Raw genomic sequence first — 20,867 nt, 5'->3', positions numbered from 1 at the left:
GGATTTAGGGGGAAGGAAGGACATCAAAATATCCTTGATTGACTAATTAAATAGGTGACATCTGGAATTATTTATTTTGTTTCTTAAGTATGTGTGTGTTTGTGCATAAAATGTAATATCTATGTACTTGTTGAAAATTCAAACCCCACAACCATAGAATGGTAGAAAATTGAAAGTGTAAAGAAGTTTCTCATACCTGCCTCTGGTCTTCTAGCTTCATACCTCAAAAGTAACTGCTTGGGCTGCCTGGGTGGCTCAGTGGGATAAGCCTCTGCCTTCAGCTCAGGTCATGAACTCAAGGTCCTGGGATCGGTTCCCACATCAGGCTCTCTGCTAGGTGGGGAGCCTGCTTCCTCCTCTCTCTCTCTACTTGTGATCTCTCTGTCAAATAAATAAAATCTTAAAAAAAAAAAAAAGTAACTGCTTCCACTTTCTCATGTATTCAGAAAAAAATATGCAGTACCCACATCTAGGTGTAGTATTTTAAAATAAGCACAATTTTTCTCAATAATATTCCTTGTAAATATTCCATCAGCATAGACATATCTATCTCATTCTCAGAAACGCTATTTAGTTTTACTGTGTGATAGTGTCATAATTTTATCAGTGGCCTTTATTGCTGGACATCTAGGTTGTTTCCTGTTAATGACAAATATCGTAGTGCATTGATGTATTTTCATGAGAATCTCTATAGGGCATGTTACTAGAAGTAGAATTGAATATCTGAATAAAGAGTATGTATGTTTTTAATTCTGAAAGATATTTGCTGATTGCCATCCAAAGGATACTTATTTGCACACACACACATACACACCACAGTGTATAAGTGTCCATGTACTATGTTAATGGTAGACTTTAAAGGAAAATTTTGTGGCTTTTTCCTTAGGTCGATTAATGCTTCCCAGAGCTTTTATTCAAGTGACATAAAATTAAAGAAAGTTTATCCAACCAATGTAATATAACCACAGCCAGTCTTTATCCAAATATCCAGAAATAGGATTTATAGTACTTAAAACATTATTTAATGATGATTAAAAGTGAGAAAGTCTGTTACTCCTGTTTTCAGTAATTTATTTTCCATTACCTTGGTTAAGAGTATAAGCCTGTATTAACGGTCCAGTCTGCATTTTGGAATTAAATGGGCCTGAATTAGGCACGTTTTATCATCCGTTGCCTCAAATGTAGTGTTTCCACTGTGAATGTGATCAATTCCATACCTAGTTTTTTTTTTTTTTTTAAGATTTTTTATTTATTCATTTGACGGAGAGAGATCACAAGTAGGTAGAGAGACAGGCAGAGAGAGAGGAAGGGAAGCAGGCTCCCTGCTGAGCAGAAAGCCGGACGAATTCCATACCTAGTTTTAAGGAGAACCTCCACAGTTAGAGACAGAAAAACAAAGTCATCTTGAGAGTCACTTCTAATGCACAGGGGGAGAAAACGAACACTATTATGGCAATAGAAAGAACGCATCATTTACAAAATCACAGAGCCAGGTGTGGAGACGCTGAAGTTCTGGTGTTTATGGAGTAGTATTTTCTTTTCTAGAATTAGCAAGAGAACTGGATTTCACTGAGGAGCAGATTCATCAAATCCGAATTGAGAACCCTAACTCCCTTCAAGACCAGAGCCATGCACTATTGAAGTACTGGCTGGAAAGGGATGGGAGGCAGGCTACAGGTAGGTGGGGAGCTCTATGTGAAAAGTATTAGGCGAAAGGTTGAGCTCTAAGTCTTTCTCAACAAGCCCTTTCATTTAAATTCAGTAAAATAATAAAATAACGAATGCCATCAATCTGAAATACTGCCGTAAGCAAATGAGAGCAAGCTATGACATTTCTAAAATACGCATCTTGCGTAACAGTTCTTACACTATATTCCCATGAACAATGTCAATTTAGGGGAAACCCTGGCTGCTAATAGAAATGTTACTGAAGACCTAAAATTGTCTAAATATTGAGAGTGGATACCGTTCCTTTGTCATTGTTTTACTGGTAGTGCATTGCCTTCAGTTCCTACTTCCTTTACTCCTAAATAACTTAATTGAGGGAAAGATGTCACATAGATATTCTTTATAATGATTTGCATATAATATTCTGACCACATCAAATCAAATGAGAAGTATAAAGACAATTACTTCATCTCATTCTTCAGCTAGTCTAAATTTGCTACTTCCTTTAATGTCTCTCTGAAGATCACCTAGAAAACTCCCTTATTTATAGCCAGTCTACATTTGCCTTTCCCTCTCTTGCCATTCTCCTAGGTAGGATTGCCAGATTTGGCAAATGAAACTAGAGGACACCCAGTTACATTTCAGAGGGTCAACAAATAGTTTTTTAGTAGCGGTACCCTCCATGCAATATTTGGGATATATTTATACTTTATAATTTATTTGTTTTATCTGAAATTCAAATTTGACAGTGTGTCCCATATAATATCTGGCAGTTCTATTTTAGAGCTTATGCCTAATGCTTTCCCACCTTTCTATGCATGTATCTTTTCTGTTTGCTTATTTTTTATAAAGACCTTTAATTAAGCTTTGGTTGTTTCCTATACAAATATCAAAATTTTAGTAAGACAACTAAATGAAAGAGATCTTAAAAACAGTACTTACCCCTCAAAAGTAATAAATGAGTTTTCTCTACTATCCCAGATACCAGTCTCATTGAATGCCTCACTAAGATCAACCGAATGGATATCGTTCATCTCATGGAGGCCAGCACAGAGCCTCTCCAGGAGCGCATCAGTCATAGCTATGCAGAAATCGAACAGACAATTGCACTGGATCATAGTGAAGGTCAGACAGTTTGTGGGTGTGGGTGGGTGTTGTATCTGTGGTTAATTTGGGCAACTGGACCACATCTTCCCTTTTTTTGGAGGGCGGTCTGTGGACTTTGGTGATCACACATTTTTCTCATTTTATAGGTACCCATACTGCTCATTCTTTGTTATTTCACCATTGTCCTAATCAGTTGGGACTGCTATAACAAAATGCCATGAACTCGGTGGCTTAAGCGGGAGAAATTTATTTCTCACCATTCTAGAGAATGGAAGTCAGAGATCAGGTTGACAACATAGTCAGGTTCTGGTGAGGACTGTCCTTTGGGTCGCAGATGGCGGTCTTCTTGCTATGTCCACACGTGGGGGAAAGAGACCTAGCTAGCTCTTTGGCCTCTTCTTATAAGGGCACTAATCCTGTTCCTGAGGGCTCTACCCTCATGACCCAATTACAGTCCAAAGGCACCACCTCCAGATATTATCGCATTGGGATTAGGGTTTCATCATATGAATTTTAAGGGGATACAATCACTCAGTTCATAACAACATGGATGACCTGTCCATTTCCCTTGTCTCAGTTCCTTGATGGCTTCTGATACTTGTGTCTGTTACTCTACATTAGCTAACCATTTCAGTGCTCACAACCAAGACTATATCATCACCACTGACTTTATTACTCCAGCGTCCTAACTTGAAGCATTACATTTACTTCCCCTTTTGCTTCCACACCAACATTTCTTCAGACCCACTGGGACCTCCAGCCATTGGCTCTGCCATCTTGTCAGTACTCATTTATTCACATTCTCATTCTCATTTATTCACATGCTCGCTCACTCTCTTTCTTCTTCCCTCTCATCTCTATTTTATACCCAGAATTTTCCTCTTCTTTCCAGCTTCCAGCATTTCTCTTCTCCTTATTCAAAGCTGATGACCATGCTTCATATTTCTTAGAAAAAATGAGAATCATCTGAAGGAAATGTCCATTTATTTCACAAATCTACCAACCTAAGTGCATCTCAATGTCTGTACTCTGCCTTCTCTCTGCTGTAAAACGTCTTTGCTTTGCTAAAACCATCATCTCTTCTTTTTTTCTGGATCCCATCCCTTTTTGTCCAGTTAAGGACCTCACTGCTATAGTTGTCCTCTGTGGCATTCTATAACTAGACCATTCTCAACAGCACTAAAACATGCCTTAATTGAGCCCATCTTCAAAACAAAACAAAGCAACTCCTTTCACCCCATATTCTTCCCTATTCTGTTTCTCCATTTATTTTATAGAAAATCTCTCCAAAAATAAAGTCCAAACTTCCTCTATCTGCCTCATGTCTTCCAGTTCTCTTTAGAGCTGTCTCTAGAATCCATGCCAGTCAGTCTTTTGTCATCGCCACCCAACAGAAAACAGTCTCATAAAACTCACCAATTATTTCCTCATTGCCAAATACAGTGAGTAATTTTTCAATCTTCACCTCATATGCCCCTTAGTAATATTTGACCAAAAAATTAATCTCTTCTTAAAATATTTTCTTGATTCACTTTCCATGATACCCTCCCTCCATGTTTTTTTCCCCCTATTTTACTGGCTACTCTTCCTCAGTTTCTTTCTGTAGCTTCTTTTTCTAGATTTCAGTAATGGTGTGTGTTACTGTTCAGTGAAAGCTTGTCCTATCTCCCATCTCTCTCCTTTTCCATAAAACCCAGAGACCTGGGCTCCCTGCAGTTCCCTGGGCACCCTACGTGTTCTCAGGCTGTGGGGCTCTGCTACTTTTTGTTACCTCCACTCTAGTGGACTGTTCTCCTCTCAGAACATCAATACCTCAGTACCTGTTTCTCTCACTTACTTCAGGCCTCTGCTCAAAATCGTCTCCTAACAGGACTCTTTCCTGACCAATCTATCTAAAACACTAGCCCTATCTGCTCTGTACTTTTACCCTGGTTTCTTTTTCTTCTAAAATATATCATATATTTATATCTGCAGAAATAAAAGTTCAGTGAGGACTTGTTCATTGCTATATGTCTAACATCTAAACAGCACCTACTACGTAGTTGATACTCAATATAGATCTGTTGAGTGAATAAATAAGTAGATGCACATCAGTCATACCTCTGCCAAAAATTTTTCAGGATATAGTAAAATTCCTTAGCCTAGCTTGAGAGGCGCTGCGTGAAAAGGGTTCTCACCCCAGAGCGTTGTTAATACAAGTCAATACTTCCAAAGCACCTAGAACAGTGCCCGAGGCATAATCAGTATTTAGAATGTATTACCTATTGTTACTCTTTAATATTTACCTCTTTAATATAAGTGAGCTGCTATTAAATACTGAATTAAAATTGTTGTGCCCCACAGGGTTCTCAGCCCTTCAGGAGGACCTATGCACTGCACAGCACAAGCAGAAAGAAGAGCGAGCTGCTTCTAAAGAGAGCGAGTCCTGCGAGCACCCTCCCATTGTCTCAGAGGAAGACATTTCCGTCGGTTATTCCACTTTTCAGGATTGCATCCCCAAAGTGGAGGGGGACAGCTCCGCAACAGATCTCTTTCCCCAGACTCACAAGGAGCAAGCCCAACAGGATTTCTCAGGGAAAATGCAAGACCGGCCTGAAGAGTCCTCTCTCGAGGGTCAGCAGGAGTACTTGTGAGTTTCAAGAGAAAAGCCTGTCCTATGTAATTCCAAGGAACAAGCCAGTGTGACAGGAGTGCCAGGCATATACTGCTGTGAATTATTTTCAGATAGTTTGCAAAGAACCCCACTGATAACAAGGGCCAGAACTACAGACAAAGAGCAAATGATCTGAGACAGAATTGTGACAGCATTGTGTGGGAGGCCTGCTTGCACCAACTTCCAGTTCTGTGACCTTGAGCAAGTCCCAAAGCCCTTTTGGTTTCTGTTTTCACATCTCGAAATTAGAGTAATATGCACCATATTCATCTCATAGGGTCACAGGTCAAGGATGTGCCCATGAAAGCATTGTTTCAACTATACGATTTTTTTTTAAGTTTTTTTTTTATTTGTTTATTTGACAGACAGAGATCACAAGTAGGCAGAGAGGCAGGCAGAGAGAGAGGGAAGCAGGCTCCCCCCCGAGCAGAGAGCCCGATGTGGGGCTCGATCCCAGGACCCTGAGATCATGACCCGAGCTGAAGGCAGAGGCTTTAACCCACTGAGCCATCCAGGTGCCCCTCAACTATACGATTTCATGTGGACCTCATTCTTATTGCTCGTAAGAGGCCTGCCCCTCAGACAGGACTGAAATGCTCTGGTATGTGCCAGTTTTCCCATAGCTTGTTCAGAGCGTGAACAGTGAATGTAGGTGAAACAGCCCTCGGTGTGTTTCTCCAAGGTGGTAGGGTGGCTAAGAGTAGAATTGGAAACACAGCACAGATGATTCACACAGAATGAAAGACCATTAAAATAAGGTAGGGTGTGGTCGGAGTGGGAATAAAGAGAAGTTTTCCAGAGAGCTTCTGGCTAAAGGAAACAACTACAGAGCAGGCAGCTCAGAACTCAAGTTCTGGCCTTTCTAGAAGCGAAGGAGAAAGAGAGTTGTTTGAATAGCACTTGCTATTTAGAGAAAGAAAACAGATCTTGCAAAAGGCAAATGCATCCCCAGCCCTGAAATCCGAGAATAGTGTGTCAGGAGATTGCATCATAGCATTGCTCTTGTCATTAAGTGAGCTTTGTGCTGGGGTCACTGGAACTTGAGAAGAGGGTGAAGTGGGTAAGAAAATCATCCATTTTCCCACTGAGCCACCACCTGCCAACCACCTTTAGATTTTAGGGGAGAGCAGAAAGAAGAGAGGAAAAAAAAAGAAAAAGGTGGGAAGCAAGGAGGGCATATCAGAGAGGCACTTTGGGCACTTAATATCTGTGGAGTGACAGAAATTTGCAATAAGTTAAACAGAAAAAGCAGAAAATTCTCTTTCTTAGAAAATGAGATTACAAAGATTGCCTTGGAGTAACTCCAAATTATATCAGTAGAAAAAATTTTAACTAGGTCTCTCCGTCAAGTAATACAGTTTTCCAGAGATATAATAAGACTCTTTCTCTATTTACAGTTACGATAGAGATATTAACTTGGGGTTTATACATTGGTTCTTAAAATTTTTTTTCCCAAACTTTGATTCTTGTCTCGAAAGCCTTATTATCTACAGAACTTTTTTATATAAACCTCCTCAAATCTTCAAGATCCCCTTGAGATATCAAAGAAAAGATGAAATTATAATTTATATACTTTGTAGGGATTAGGAAATGGTAATACATTTTGGAATAATTTTTATCTTTAGAATACATCTTTCCCAGTCAATGCTAGATCAATGATCTGTAACTCTATACAGTATCTTACATATGATTTTTATTCAAATTTCATTTCTTGGCCACATTTACAAAACTTATTTTAACTTCCATGGACCATGAAGATAAATTCCATTTTCCTTCTAATTCTCTTGCTTTGGGAGTAGGAAGAATGTGTATACTCTTCTGGTATAGCTTGGCTTTTCCATTTCAGTGTGACAACCCCAGGGACAGAAGCGTCAGAGACTCAAAAGGCCACGGCTGTATCTGGCTCTCCCAGCAAGACCCCTGAGGAAATTAGGACCCCTCCTGAGGAGCAGAGGCCATACCTCCAGACTCCAAAATCTAGTGAGCAGGGAGACTCTCCCATCATACAAGAACCTGAAGAAGCCCCAGAACATGGGGAGGAGAGTTCTCAGAAAACCAGCCTGGTGATTGTGGAGTCCGCTAATGACCAGCCCCAGGATCTTGAAAGGCTCGATGAAGATGAAGCTTTCCATAAGGTAAGAATCTCCTCGTTTTCCTTGCCCACAGGAAGCAAAGCTACAAACCTTCCCCAGTTTCCATTTCTCTGCTGGCTTATTTTTTTCCCTGAAAAAAATTAACCTGGGTCATGTGAACTCCTCAATCCCTTTTAAAACCTGGGACCAGAGAATCTAGAAAAAAAATGATACACATTCCAATTCTAGCTATTTGACCATGAGCCGTACAATTTTTTTTGTACAACTGAAAAACTTTTTGCTAAGGCAAATGAACACTGTGATGAAACAAGATACCCAATAGAGCTTTTCAAAATTGATAACCACAGGGGTGCAGACTAGTGGGAGGGATTCACAGGGCCTCAGGTAGATGCCAGCCACGGCAACTTGTGGGAGCCAGACTCTGGTTAGATCTGCCTGTGCCATCAAACGATGAGCAGGCAGACTGTGACTGTCCTGTGGGGTTTACCTCCTGAAACAAGTTGTTCTCGTTAAAGGAAAGATTATTTCCAAAATAGATCTCCTTATGTCTGTTTTAAGAAGGACTTTGAAACGGGACATGGTACGTAAACTTACTGCTGATTCAGAATGTCGGAATCCCTGACAGGGGCAAGAGTTGACGTCACACTGTTTCCTTTGTCCTTATGTGAGTTTTGATATTGTGAAGAAGGGTGGAGACCATCTTAAGAAATTCATTTAAACCATTTCTTCTCAAAATGCATTCTAAACTGTTTATATCCCTCAGCATTAACGGCGGGGGTTTGAGCTCTCCTCAGAGCTCCTGAATCAAAATGACTCTCAGGGAGGGAAGGAGGACCCAGAATCTGTTTGCATTAAACGTAATTTAATATAAATTAAATTATATATTTTTCCTTTCAGAATTCAAAAACATTTTCTACCTCAAAGTGTTTTTAAAGCATTAATATATGTCTCAGTAGTAAAGAATGAGTTATATAAAAGAACTGAAACTTTTTGGGGAAACAAGTGATACAACTTATCTGTGGGCTTAAGGCCTACATTTATTTTGGTTCACTATGAGAATGACATCTGCTAGCAGGATTTGTCTAAAATCATGACTATAATTAGGAGAGGTTCAGGCAAATGAGAACTATGTCCCAATTTTGGCAGTTACCTTAAATAATAAATTCATCCCACGAATGGAATTTTATTTTAAGTTTACTTTTGCACAGAATTATTCATCTCCCAACTTCTTGGCTTAAATGAATTCTAGTAAAAGTGTTTCAAAGATGCTATCTGGACTTAGAAGTTAATGAAATTTAGCCTAAGAATCCAGTGGCTAAATGAAGTATAGATTTCAAACAATTATCTGCATAATTCATTTATTTTTTTCAATGCACATAAATAAATTTTGATAAGTCCTTCTGTATTCCACTTTACACAGGTCTGTTCCATTTATTCTTAATGAATAAATGGTCCAGTTACCTCTGTGATGCTTCCTATTTTGACTCTTAACTTCTCATGACCTTATCTTGAGGATCCAATTTCAGTCACTTTTCGTGCTGATCATATTTCTAGGCGGCAGATTCCTGAATGTTTTTAAAGTATAATATGCTTTAAATTTTACATATCTTCCTTTCGCAGAAAAGCATGTAGAAATACATCAGGTATTTAAAAATATGTCGAAAAAATTTCATTGAGTCTTCTTTAAAAAAAAAAACAAAATCATCCTATTAGGAAAGAGCGATTTGATAGACTGCTCCCGAGATACGTGTTCTAATCTAAAATTATGTCTTCAGCTCCATCTCTGACTCTGGGCCAGACCCATAACATCAGACTGGCCAGTCCATCTTAACTTTTCTGCAAAATGAGTCTAGTATTCATAGGCTGCCTTTTTTGTTGCCAGGGAGATGCTCCACTGGCTAGATAACAGTTACTAGGAAATTGTGGCTTTTTGCAGAAAGTTCTGCTAAAAGCTTAAGTTATTTCTATACCTGTGGGTTAATCATTCCAAGCCTAAAGCCTGAGTGTCAGTGGCTTATAAATGTTTTTTTGTGTTGCTTGAGTTCTGTGTTTACATCTGGTGGTTTTATCAGGAGTTTAAGTCCAAGCAGTGATGTGGACAAGCTGCACATTTCTTCTGACAGATTTTGACAGATGGGCACTCAGACAGCTTTCAGAATTCCATAATTTTTTTTTTCATTCATTGAACAAAAAATCTATTTTCTTATACACACCTGTTTGCCCTGCTGGCTTTTCCACCAAAGCCTCCAGGAATGAGACTTTCAGAAAACAAGTGTGAACTAAAGCAGAAACCAGTAGTGAAGACATTCCTTAGCGTGTTAAACAAAACCATGCTTCCATGCTTCCACCAGGAGCTAACAGAGGAATTAGGTGAGCTGGAGGCCAGCTCAGATGAGGAGGCGATGGTAACTACCAGGGTTGTCCGCCGACGAGTGATTATTCAGGTAATAGCTGTTATGTTACTGCACGTCCGGGACACTTCTGTCCCCATAACCCTTAGAGAGTGGTATAGACCTGGAGCAATGAGGGCTCGGCATGCTCTTTAGGGAGTGCATGGCCATTCAAAAGCAGATCCCTAACTCTCCTAAGTTTGGTTTGTTAAAAAAAACAATGCAGTGGTGATGACCTTGGCAGCCCACCTCGAGAGAGCAGCAGGCGTGAGAGCGCTTCTTCCATTTTGCCCACCTCACCTCGCTTGTCCGTTTTTGTTTGTGTGTTTGTTGTATACCTAACTTTGGTCCAGTTCGCCTAAGCATGTTATCACCCGCCTTTTTTTCTTTCTTTCTTTCCTTTAAACATACTACTTGACAGGACTCGGCATCTCAGCAGTGCTTCTCAGTAGCTTCCTTCATTTTCTAACATGGCTCCCATTATAAGCCCTTGGGAAGAGTTTCCCAGAATCAGTGCCAAACACAGAAGTGACCCTTTTCTCTCAACTGTTTAGGGAGATGATATGCCTGACATACCCCCGGAAACAGTCACAGAAGAAGAATACATTGATGAGCATGGACATACTGTGGTTAAGAAGGTACTGTCCTAATGTGACTGATTTCAAACCTCCTGCTTAAAACTTATCAGTCCCCCAGTACGGTCCCTCAAAAACAAGATCCATGAATAAAATATCTTTCAGGTCACTAGGAAAGTCATTAGGCGGTATGTGTCCTCTGATGGCACAGAGAAAGAGGAGGTTACGATGCAGGGAACGCACCAGGGACCCATCAGCATTGAGGAAGGAGATAGCTATTCCAAAGTCATGAAACGCATTGTATTAAAGAGTGACACCGAACAGTCAGAGGTAAGAACATCTGATTCTCCAATGTGATTTTATGGACAAGTGTGAAATAGAGTCAGAAGAGGTGGGTGACATTGTTTACCCACATTGGCCCCACTGCTCTCCATTACATGGCACCCTACTTTCAGTTGTACATTCATTTTTTTTCTTCATGATTTTGTGGCATTTTAAAATAACCATCAAGGAGATTTGTAGCCATTGTATTCATGATCTCTGTTTGGTCTTTCTTATTTCTGTTTCCTGTTCAGTTCATGGTTGTATACATAACAATAGAAATCCAAAAGTCAAATTTTAAAAGACCAGAATTCCTTTGGCTGGCAAGAAGTATGTCACGGAAAGTCCCTTACAATTGCGTTGTGGCGCTTGTTCCATGGACAGCGTGGCAGCCTCTGTAGGGCCCTGTTGATAAATATTTGGTATTTAAACTTGTGCATTTCAGAGTCACTAAAGTCAGGGTCCAGAAATTCCCTGACCTCTAGTTTTCTTTCTTTCCATTCTACTCTCTTTGAGAAACATTGACTCTCTTTGATGTATAATTTGTGACACCCTCACTGTTTTGCATTCATCCACATCCTCCAAATGTTATTATCAGGCACAAAGTTTTACCAGAAATCTATTCTTTTGGTTTCTCATATCTTTGAGAGTTTCTCCTATGGGGATTAGTTTTATCTTCATAATGTCAAAACCATTTAAACATGGAGGAGAGAGTTTATCAACAGGCTGTTACGTCTGCATTGCACTGAGCAATTGGTTTCTTATTTACAATACTTCCTGATGGGTTTCCGTTCAGGTGACTCATGAGTTTGGTGCTGTGTACGTAGAGTCTTCCACAGAAGCATCACCAGTGGATTACAGGCTTTTTCTTTCTTTTTGTAACTGCTTCTCTTTTCCAAAATACTGTTTTCTGGAAGACCGGTATATATCATTGTAGGGTTTGGGGGTTTTTTATTTGTTTTTTTTTTTTTTATATGAAAGAATTCATCACTGTGACATTGTGGCAATCAGAAACCATGTATCATGTGTCCTTCATTCATTAGGTAACTTTGTCTGAGCCCAGCATTTTGTCCAGTACCTCACAATTTCAGGCTGAACCAGTGGAAGGCCGTAGAGTCAGCAAAGTTGTTAAAACAACTATGGTACATGGAGAGAGGATGGAGAAACATCTGGGTGATTCTAGTTTAGCCACCGATCTTCCTTCAGCCAAAGATGACTTTGAAGAGGTATAGAAGCATTATCACTTTCATGTTTTTGTGTGGTGTATGTATATTTTATGTTTGCTTTGTGTTAAAAAAGAAAATGGTTATCATCATGTCATTCCATATGTGTATTCATGGAAAGGTGCAGAAAAATTCAAGAGAGTAGAATTCCTATGTGAATAACTTGTACAGGGAGGTAATGTTTCCACAACTTGTGGTATTCATCAGTGTCATCTTAAATACTTTTAAAAATCTAGATGACCAGAATTCGCTTCAGCTGAATCAGAATCAGAATCTCTGGAATTAGGTCATGATTGTACATCTTGCTAGGAAGTCCCAGAAGTAACTTCCCAATTAGTAAGAAAAAGAAATAAATAGGTTGCAAATTATCTTTACTAACTAATATTCTCAAATATTTCTGAAGATTGACATTAAAGAAGATCCAGTTTTATTTTAAACCTAGAAATAAAATAAGTATTTATGATTATTTAAGTTCTGATTTTCAGGAACTAGGAAATGGGTCCACGGTGACCCACAGACCCTTACTAGGATTCAAAAATTCTGAAAACTGAAACAAATTTTGTAGCTTAGTAGCGAGTTAATTTGGTGGCAGAATTTAATACGAACTGATACAGAGCTATTAGGACTTGAAAGGAGTTTTAGTCCTCCCTAGAGTGAATATTCATATGGTTTGCTGTTGATACACGTGTGAGTTTGATTATAGGATACTGCCCCAGCCCCTTCTGTGGTATTGGAACATACAGTGTATGTATCATATTACCTTTCTAAACTCCAAAAAGAAAAAATTCTGGGTTCTGAAACACATCTGGCCCCAAGGGTTTGACTAAGGGATTGTGGACCTATGCAAATATCTACAAAACACTTTTTGCTATTGAGCCCTTTTGAAGTTAAATGTTACATGTGTGTCCTCTTCTTTACCCACAATATGCGCTGAGATTATATATGAATGTGTTGAGGTATGAAAGGCATACCTTATTTAAATACTTTTAAGGAAAATATCTTAACCTTGCATAATCAGAAGATGAATTGTGTGAGTTGTACACTTTGGGTCTTATTCCTTTGTTGCTTGTTTTGCCTCTAATCATTATATTTATTGGTAGAGTCTCCACCGGGAAAAGAAGGGGTGAGGTGAGGAGCAAATCAGAAGTCAGTCAGTACAGACGTTATTTACCAGCATCTATGAAGCATCGTAGTACATGTCCCTCACAAATGGGAGGAATTTAGATAAAACTCAATTCTTTTATTTGATCCCGAGATTGTTTTTACTTACCCTTTCAAGTATAGCTTTTTATACTCATTATCAATTAAGCACCGGAATAGATTCTTTTTAAGTCTATGGTTTACGATGGGTTTTGTCCTGTCTTCTTTCTTCTTCAGGCTTTGACTTACACAGGTAGCCACATGAAAGTGCACTTCCCCAGTTTAGTAGAGGATGAAATCCTGAAAGAGGATGGATCAGTCATTAAAAGGTTTGGGGTAGCATGGGGTTATGCTTTGCCAACTAACACCTGGAGTTTTTCCCCAATTTTAAGAAAATAAAAACAGCCCCTACATATACCCTAACATCCCTTGGGAACTTCCAACTCTCTCTGCATCGTACACTTTTGTCAAGTGGTAGATCTGTCAGTTGTCATGCCTGTAGCGTCCTCTGGATGCTTTGAAAGTAATAGCAAGGCTTGAGGAGAACGAGACACCAGTTGACACAGTCACTCCCTGGGTTTTAGCAAGGCGCTGAGGCCGCCTGGCTGGGATCCTCCATCGTGTTGATAGACTTGGAGCTCATATGAGGAGGAATCTAGTCAGCTGCTCGCAAATTAAACTTGTGACCAGCTACTTTCAGTTCAGTCTTAGCAAATCATAACTGCATGGTACATGCTTTGGGTTTTTTTTAAAAAAAAATTTTTTTTTTTACCTCCTTCCAAAAGCTATAAGCTGTTTCATGATTCCGCATGTAAGTGGCAAATAACATGAGCATGAGTTTGATATCCCCAAACCTGAATGTACCTAGCAATGCTGAAACCAGGAACTCTACTAAGTTTAGAAAGTGCCATAAAAGCAGTCAGCACCTCACTTTTGTGCCTAAGAAAGGGGGCCAGCTGTGAAACTCCCTGGTCAGCCTGTCCCTATCACCCATTTGATGTATGAACTCGAGCACCCTTGCCTCTTGCCTCATCTCCTGGCCCTTCTCTCAGGTCCTCTAGCAGCACCATGCTAATGATGTGCTCTCAGCTTCGCAGTGAAAAGACACAATGGAAACTCAAGTTACTATTGTGCTTTCCACTTCATTGTAAAGAAGAAAAGATTGTCATTTATAGTACTCTACAAAGCTATTTTTAGCCCGTAGAACATAATAATTAGGAACAGTGAATTAAAGGTTCTGTCACAATTCCGCCCTCCAGTCCCATGTGAACAGCAGCAGCACCTAAGAACTGAAGAGTGTAATTGCTCAGAGAACTTTAAAAATGCTATGTAAATTAAGGATAAAGTGCTTTTTGTACTCTGAACTTTTAAGTCTGTTATTCAGTTACTCAACAAAACCACATAAACCATGTGCACACCCCAGCATCATGAGCTCTTTAAATTGGACTACATTTAGGGACCAGTTAATCCAAAGTTCTCAGTCATCTCAGTTACAGCTGGTGAATTTGAAGCCAGGGATACAGACAACTCAATTAAATTCTATAGCTATTTAGTTCGAGAACTGTATTTGTCATGTATAACACGTTTATCCTGTATGTTGCTGAAGACTTTTTATCATACCCACTGCCCCCCCGCCATATACATGAGTAGATTTATTCCACTGCTTGAGTTATATGCATATGCGTACTCACAAACACATTCATCTACACATATCTGCACAAAATACCAGAGTCTGCCTATGACAGGAACTTATCACTCCCCCACCCCCTTACCCGCCCCCACCCCGCCAACCACCACCACCAATGCAATGAAGGCTTCTTTAGCTCTTGGCAGAAATAATCGGATATTTGCCTTTTGGGAGATGAAAATTATGAGGGCTGAATAGTTAGAAATCTAATTTCAACCACTGGAACCAAATTTGATCTTGTTATCAAGAGGAACAAATTTGGTGTGCCTGGGTGGCTCAGTTGGTTAAGCGTCTGACTCAGATCATGGTGTCAGGGTCCTGGGATCAAGCTTCGCATTGGGCTCCATGCTCACTGGGGAGTCTGCTGGAGGACTCTTTCTCCCTTTGCCTTTACCCTAGCTCTCTCTTTCTCTAAAATATTTTTTTTTAAAAAGGAACAAATTTAAGTTTGTCTTCAGATACAAAATAACTCATGTGAGGGGCGCCTGGGTGGCTTAGTGGGTTAAAGCCTCTGCCTTTGGCTCAGGTCACAATCCCAGCGTCCTGGAATTGAGCCCCGCATCGGGCTCTCTGCTCAGCGGGGAGCCTGCTTCCCTTCCTCTCTTTCTGCCTGCCTCTCTGCCTACTTGTGATCTCTGTCTGTCAAATAAATAAAATCTTTAAAGCAAAACAAAACAAAATAACTTGTGTGGTGTTGAAGGAAAGGAGAGAAGTTTGAAGGAAGGGAGAGAAGAAGAGAACATGCGAGAAGAAGGAAGAAGGAAACAAAGATGGTCAAAAGAAGGTTGAAAGTATTTTGGCTAATAGAAGTCTTAAAAAAAAAATCAGGATGATCTTCAATGCATGGCAGTGTTAAAAGGTAGAATAATGGTAAGGGCAGAACTTCCAGCTCCTTAACACTAGGAACCAGTAAGAAAAATGCTGGGTAAAGTCACAAACACTGCTCATTTCTTCCATGGTTTTCAGTGAAGATGCGTAACATCATGGTTACAGATTCAGGCTCTGGAACCTTTGAGTCTTGGCCCTGCTTCATACTAACTATGTTATTTTGTATTTGGAGCATTGCTTAAAATCTCTGAGACTCATTATCCTTATTCATTTTAATAATAGTGCCTGGCACATAAAAATGTTCACCACATAGTAACGGAATGAATAATTATATTTAAAGAAGTAGTGAGAAGAAGAGAGGGTGTACAGATTACAGCATAATCATTTTCAAGTAGGGATGCAGGAAAATGGTAGTACAAAATATCACAGTACATCAGAGCCCCTTTTGTCAAGGAATCACTAGTCAGGAGGGAGCCAAGAAAGCAGCAAACTCTTCAAGGCATAGAAGACCAAAAATGGGCAAAGTCCATGGAGATCTGAGCAGATGGAGAAAGAATTTGTCTCTCGGTGTTTTTTTCTCTTTCCTCTGTCTTCCCCACCATCTCTAGATGAAGTTTTGACACCTGGGCAGACCCTCATCTCTCATTGGCAGTCACCTTCCTCTAGGTTGACAGAATAAGATTCCAGTTTTTAAAGATCTATAGCTCATGGAAAAGTTTTCCTAGAACAGGATGCAACTCTAAAGATTAAGCTGTCAGCTAAGATTTTTTTTTTGTTGTTGTTGTTGTTGTTGTTTTAAAGATTTTATTTATTTGACAGACAGAGATCTCAAGTAGGCAGACAGGCAGGCAGAGGGAGAGAAGAGGAAGCAGGCTCCCCGCCAAGCAGAGAGCCCCATGTGGAGCTTGATCCCAGGACCCTAGGATCATGACCTGAGCCACCCAGGCACCCCCAGCTAAGATGTTTTAAGAAATCAAAAAGTATTTTTCTCAGCCTGTCAAAAAGTACATATGGAATCCCTGTTTCAGGAATAGTCAAGCTCGCTCTTTCTTTCTTTCTTTTTTTAAGATTTATTTGTTTATTTTACAGAGAGAGCATGAGTGGAAGAGGCAGAAGGAAGGAGAGAAATTCTCAAACAGATCCCTCCTGAGTATGGAGCCCAATGAGGGGCTCAATCCCACAACTCCAAGATCACAACCTGAGCCAAAATGGAGATTTGATGCCCAACCGACTACGCCACCCAAATCAGGGCACCTTAGTAAAACAAGAATGATTATACAGTTACTCTTGGAGAGAATCCTATTAAAGCATGGTTTTAGTTACTTGAAATAGTTCTTAAGGATTTAAAAAACCTTCTTTATTCCAAAAGACTTTAGAACATTTCATGACTCATGTCAGACAGGAGAGGCCACATTTAAAAGAAAGATGTGGAAAGATGGCTAGTGTGGAAGTATCCATAGGTAGGACAGTAAAGTGCTTTCATGTCATGGTTACCCCCATTCCAAAGATGGTGGCTGCGTTTCAGTGAAGAAAGCATAATTCTCTCTTGTCTGCTTTCCTCCAGGACAACAATGAGTAAAGCCAGTACACAGAAGAGGGCTGTGGTGAAGGACCAGCATGGAAAACGAATTTACTTGGAGCACCTGGAGGATGTACCAGAAGCACTAGACCAAGATGACCTCCAGCGCGACCTCCAGCAACTCCTTCGGTATTTTTGCAAGGAGGACTCGAAGCAAGAGGCCAAATGAGGGGCTGCCCAGTCCTCACACCAGAAACCACGCATTCACTCAATATGCAACTTCCCGTTTCATTAGCAGAGTGACCTCCCCAGCCTAATGGGATACCCTGACACTTTCACTTTTAGCAAATACACACCGCATTCTGTTTCAGTTTTTCCCCGTCCTCTTTAACTGTAAGCTGATTTGTGACCAAAGATAGCATCCTTCAGTCTGGATGCTGTATCCACTACTTTGTTGTGTCTGTGCTAAACTGGGAACTGGCCACCTCCATCGTTCTTTGCTCCTACACAAGCTCCACGAAAATCCATCGATCAGAAGAACTTCACCTACAGACCTCTTCAAGTGATGATGTCCGGGAGTCCTTCCGAGGGATATCCTTGTACCATGTATATAGCTCAAATGCTCAGATGAACAACATATTAAAATTAAAACCACTGCCTATCATAACTACACTGGGCATCATGGAATAAAAGGCCTCTAGAAATTGCTGAACAATGGTTAATTACCATATTGCTAACACAATCGAGTGATAATACAGTTTGACTGCAAAAGCAGCCCTTCAGACCTACCACGTCTTTAGAACTTCCAGAGTAGCCGTTGCTCCTAGTAAAAGATGGTTAATAACCTCAAGGACTATCCTAACTAAGCACTTACTGCTGGTGCTGGCCAGCCTTGGTTTATGATTCCCCAACGGCCACATGAGGGAGGGGAGAAGGGGAACAGAAGGCAAAAGGAAAGAAACAGTGAGGTATTCAGCGGCTAGCCACCACATCCTGTGGCGTTCTAGCATCTTCAGGTCTTTTAGATTTTGGACACATTGGCAGGGTATTTTAAAAGCTATAACTACTGTAGTTTTCCAGTTTTCATTGCTGCTTTAGCAAACCACGCTGTCTTATTGGTGGTACTTTCTCCTGGCCACTGCACTGTAGATAATCCATTGGAAACAAGATTTACCCCCTACACAAAAGGTTAAACTTCACCGTGTTGGAGTGGTTTTCTTTCCCCCCTCCGGGTTTATATCTTCTCCAATACCTGCATGTAGCATTTAAAAATCGAAACCACAGTCAAAAGTCCTCTTCTAATCACACTGATGGTTTTCATTCTTTTGACCCTGAGCAAGCACTTTTCACTCTTCTGCTGGGTCTGTTTTTTAGCTTGCAGACAAGGTTGAGAAATCCTTACAAATTTGGTTTTGGTTAAAATTTTTGATTTATTTATTTGAAATCCAAACTCCCTTGGAAACTCTTAAGTGCATTTGTGCACTTTTTTGTTTGTTTCAGAGAAGGAACTTTAATCATCTGAGTGATTTCCATGTCCTATTCCTTATTCCTCTAGTGGTTGAAGCTGTGTAGCATTTTAACATATATATATATTCACAAATATATTCATATAAACAGTATACATTTCGAATCAGTTATTTGTTAAAGAAAAGTATATTCAATGAAGATGAAATTAAAAAAAAAAAAGAGTCTATCCTCCAGGGATTGAACATTTTCCAATTCTATCTGGTCTTTTCCTGTTGTGCAAAAATGACTCATTGCTCCGAAAGTCAAAAACAAATGTGACAAACAATGGCACTTCATCATTTCAAGTAATGTTGCCAAGGGAGAAAATTTCCTGGGAGGGAGGTTTCCCACAAGCCAAATCTCTTAAAGCCTCAAATGCTAGCACTTTCTGGCAGTCGGATAGGAAATAAAGCTTTCTTTGGCAGCCAAAATGAGAGAGGCTCAATGGTGAAACTTTTTGAGACACACCATGGCCCTCTTGTCAAAACCTTCACTGGAGATCAAGAAAAGCATTTCTGTTGTGTTCTTTGCAGTGCAGATGACGTCTGTGTAACAACATAATGGTTATTCACCTTTTTTTGATTTTTGATTTTTGCTGTGTAATCAAAAAACTTGAATACTGTGAGAAGAAGTGAATTTTCAGTTGATGAATCAGCATCTTGTTCCCATGGTGATAACACTAATTGAATATATCTATGAGGGCATGTATTAGTTAATGGAAAAAAAAATACAACACTAACAATACATAGCTGCAATGTGTACAATGGCTGATTTAATTAAATAAAATGTACAAGTGTTACATGTGGCAACAGTGATTTCTTCTTCCTTACCACTTAATCTGTGATTTTAGGAGATGCGATTACTAAAGCAATGACATAGATTTGAAGCCAAAAAGGACACAAATCCCTCCTTTCCTTGTAGTTTTTATTTGCTGATGAATATGCTATACGCCCCAACACCGTATTAAACACTGAGATGAACAGAGTTTATCTTTGCCCTCATAAAACGTTTGTTTTTGTTATGCAAAAGGAGAAGATTTATATTTAGTTTTGGAATCGTTAGTAAATAAAAAACAGGGACTTGGGGGCTGGGAGGAAATGAGGAGAGAGTAACCAGGGATTCCTAAAGCAGCGAGGCCCACGGGGCAGGAGTATCCCTTTTCAGTTCTCATTTAGAAGGCAGTGGTATGCCGGAAACACCCTCCTTTGAGAACAGCATTTCGCTGGGGTGGGTGGCAGTGTTAGCTTATCTCATAGCCTGAGAATTAAACATTAAATGGATACATCAGTATAAGTAACAAAAGGGCAGAAATACACAAAACTGAAATCAGTTGTTATTTGGAGAGGTTTTGGTTTTTTGTTTTTTGAAAAATCCCTTTAGTGCTGCTGTAATATTTTTTACTGTAAAAACAGTACAAAAGGCACGGTTAGGAAATTAAAGAGATTTTACATATTTAAAATATAAGGTGGGGCAAACCCTCCAGACTGAGGGAAGATTATGCACATCTCATAAATGACTCGAATTAGGTATAAAGAGGTGAAAATTGCATCTAAGCATATTGAAACTGGCTTGACTGGAATTTGAACTTTGGTTCCTAGTGGTGTGATTCCATTTATGTCAGCATGGAGGGTCCGGTTGTGGGCAAGGAGACCAGGACATAAATAAAACAGATAAAGAGAATCTAACCAAGTATTTAGTGAGAACCAACATCACTACAAGGTTTTCTTGAATAATGGAAAAAAGATGGCCAGCTTACTTTCATTATAAATGTCTCTGTCTTCAGTTGCCACTCTGCTTAAAAATTATACTCTTTTCCTTCAGCTAAAGTCTGATTTCTGTTTCTGATCTAATTAAAGCTAGAATTACAATCTTAGAATGAAAACCACCCACGTAAATACGTAATACAACTTTGGTTTCACTGCAGTAATGGAACATTTGAGAAAACCTTTGAAATATCTTCAGAAGAACCTTTATTCCTAACTCCTACACACAAATTATTCTTTCTTGGTTATCCTCAGACTCCCTGGGAAAAACAGAAGTACTCCTTTACTTTCAATAAGCTCCACAGAGTGGAACGGACGGTACGTGTGAGTATCCCGTAGGCAGCGCTGCTCTGGTGGGCAGGGGCACTTGAAAGTGGTATCTGTCGTGCCCCAG

The 20,867-nt window shown here is 39.8% G+C and overlaps 1 protein-coding gene across 50 annotated transcripts in view; it reads left to right on the top strand.

Moving 5' to 3' along the window:
• The window catches only part of ANK2 (ankyrin 2), a 662,258-nt gene extending 642,743 nt beyond the window's left edge, over window positions 1–19,515 (top strand). For 28 of the 50 annotated variants that reach the window (XM_032859277.1, XM_032859322.1, XM_032859271.1 and 25 more), the window contains 10 exons: window positions 1,546–1,677; window positions 2,650–2,793; window positions 5,119–5,404; window positions 7,275–7,563; window positions 9,873–9,965; window positions 10,466–10,549; window positions 10,652–10,816; window positions 11,851–12,033; window positions 13,408–13,499; window positions 17,250–19,515. In XM_032859277.1, coding sequence (XP_032715168.1) covers window positions 1,546–1,677; window positions 2,650–2,793; window positions 5,119–5,404; window positions 7,275–7,563; window positions 9,873–9,965; window positions 10,466–10,549; window positions 10,652–10,816; window positions 11,851–12,033; window positions 13,408–13,499; window positions 17,250–17,433 — 1,652 coding nt within the window. In that variant the 3' untranslated portion in view covers window positions 17,434–19,515. The remainder of the gene's footprint in view (window positions 1–1,545; window positions 1,678–2,649; window positions 2,794–5,118; window positions 5,405–7,274; window positions 7,564–9,872; window positions 9,966–10,465; window positions 10,550–10,651; window positions 10,817–11,850; window positions 12,034–13,407; window positions 13,500–17,249) is intronic. The other 22 variants (XM_032859360.1, XM_032859438.1, XM_032859446.1 and 19 more) reach the window with 5 other exon arrangements.
• Window positions 19,516–20,867: the final 1,352 nt, after the last annotated feature.

Source organism: Lontra canadensis, unplaced genomic scaffold, assembly GCF_010015895.1.
Source record: "Lontra canadensis isolate GAN:19392208 unplaced genomic scaffold, GSC_riverotter_1.0 scaffold1, whole genome shotgun sequence".
Classification (NCBI taxonomy): domain Eukaryota; kingdom Metazoa; phylum Chordata; class Mammalia; order Carnivora; family Mustelidae; genus Lontra; species Lontra canadensis.
Note: the sequence above shows the minus strand (reverse complement) of the source record. Positions and strands in the feature narration are given on the sequence as shown.